The 2,032-nt window shown below is 32.9% G+C and overlaps 1 protein-coding gene across 1 annotated transcript in view; it reads right to left on the reverse strand.

Annotated features, from left to right (window-relative positions):
• Positions 1-246: 246 nt before the first annotated feature.
• The window catches only part of LOC109589043 (uncharacterized), a 3,815-nt gene continuing 2,029 nt past the window's right edge, over positions 247-2,032 (reverse strand). Inside the window, exons 2-5 of the mRNA XM_020005164.1 lie at positions 1,666-1,741; positions 1,000-1,081; positions 906-944; positions 247-600 (exon numbers count right to left, since the gene is read on the reverse strand). Coding sequence (XP_019860723.1) covers positions 539-600; positions 906-944; positions 1,000-1,081; positions 1,666-1,741 — 259 coding nt within the window. The 3' untranslated portion in view covers positions 247-538. The remainder of the gene's footprint in view (positions 601-905; positions 945-999; positions 1,082-1,665; positions 1,742-2,032) is intronic.

Consider the following 2,032-nt stretch of genomic DNA (forward strand, 5'->3'; position numbering starts at 1 on the left):
CCCTATAAGCTTCTACGAGATATACGTGAAATAACTAAACGTTAGATATTATAGCACAGACTTTGCTGCTTTAATTCCCCTTTGTTATTTTTAGTTGCTAACTTTAACATTATTATACTATGCTTATTATGCTGCTTTTTTCCTAAAGGCCTGGCCACTATTATTGCTATTTCTATTACGATTAATGAATGTATAATGATATTTAGTGAGTGTATGAGCATTGTTATGATACAGGCACACTGACAATTCTTGTGGTTATCTTAACAAGATTCATAAATTCATAAAAAATAAAAATAATAGCTGCCATTCTAAATACAATTTTAGTGGCACACTGACACTTCACAAGTTATAAACTGACTACTATTCTGATACACAATAATTAATAATAATAAAAAACCAAGAATTACATTAATTACCATAAGCATAAATTGCCATTATTGTTTTCTTAGTTCTGCTAATAGTTCCTCTGGTCTCTCACACTGCCATGACTGCATGCTCAATGATCCTTTAGCCAGTTCTATGTATCTTGATAAGAGCTTTATGCCAATACTACCCACTCTGGAAGCTGTCTAGCAGAAGACTTCAACCACTCAGACCTCACTACAATAATTATTAATAATAAATTATAAAATACAAGTACTGTATAGTGGGAAATTTTGAAGGGACTATAATTTGGCGAATTTCTAAATTTTGGTGATTGGTGGATTTCAATTTGGCAAATTTGTAGCCATGTGCCATTGAGCATGCGCATAATGGCTCAAAATGGCAGGGTTTTATTTTGGCAAATGGCTATCAAAATGCCTATTCGCCAAATTTAATTCCCTCAAAAATTACCCGCTATACGGTACATGATGATAACATGTACATACAGTAATGATGCTGGTAAATCTACATAATCATAATACCTCTTTGTGAGGGTCTTTGGAATGATAATCTTCTAGAGCCTACAAGAACATTTTACATCATACATGTACATGTACATGTGTCTATGTTTCGTACTTGATGATGAGAATATGAGATGAGGTGGGAGTTTAGATTGATCTGCTTTAGGAGATAGGCCCTGACGCTCCATAAACAAATCCTAAATAACAACAACAAAGTACATATACTGACACATGAAAACTTTAGTTAAGACTATATACCGTATACCGTAAATCCTCAAATAAAAGCCAGGTGCAAATAAACACCGGATTAGCAATAAAATGGAACTATAAATACGCAAACGTAGCCTACAAGTATAACAAATGCCTTGTAAATACATGTACTTCGATAAGCTTCCTGAAGTCACTTGTGTGAGGTCCCAAATTCGAATCCCGCTGTTTACTCAAGTTTTTTTATTTTTTACTTTCTTTTGAGGTCAAAATGTCATTTTAAGAAATAAACGCCCGGGTTTTTATTTGAGGATTTACGGTAATAAAGATTATGTACATGTATATGTACAATCATACACGTACATGTACATGCATGTATAAGAATATATACATGTATACATGTATGTGCATGCACATAACATTAATTACATATTATAAAAGTACATGATATAGTACACATGTATTAATGATAATACTGTCCCTATAAGGCTACATTTATTCCCAATAGCAAAAGGTAGTAAAAGAACAATAAATATTGAAACAAGTTATCAACAAGTCAACAACAAACACTCACAGTGACAGTATCAGTCTGAGAGTAGAGCTTCACTTGCTCACGTAGCTCATACATTCGAAACTTTAACTTCTCATAACTAGAGGAATAGGTACAATCACACATTATTAATGAATACAGTAATACCTTATACATGTACAGGTACATGTACATGGAAATTCTCAATGGGATAGTTTTTTAGAAATGATGAATTTGCAGGATTTCACGACTGAGGCCAAATTTTTGTGAATCGTTTTGAAGAGCTGCCATTTTGTAATAATTTGGAGAGTTACAGTTACTTTTCATGTGTTTTAATTTCACAAATGACCCCTCATTTGCGAAATTCATGGAAATTTATCCCCTCAAAAATTTCCATGTATAGGGTACGTTA

Source organism: Amphimedon queenslandica, unplaced genomic scaffold (genome assembly GCF_000090795.2).
Source record: "Amphimedon queenslandica unplaced genomic scaffold, v1.1 AMPQUscaffold_11683, whole genome shotgun sequence".
In the NCBI taxonomy this organism is placed as follows: domain Eukaryota; kingdom Metazoa; phylum Porifera; class Demospongiae; order Haplosclerida; family Niphatidae; genus Amphimedon; species Amphimedon queenslandica.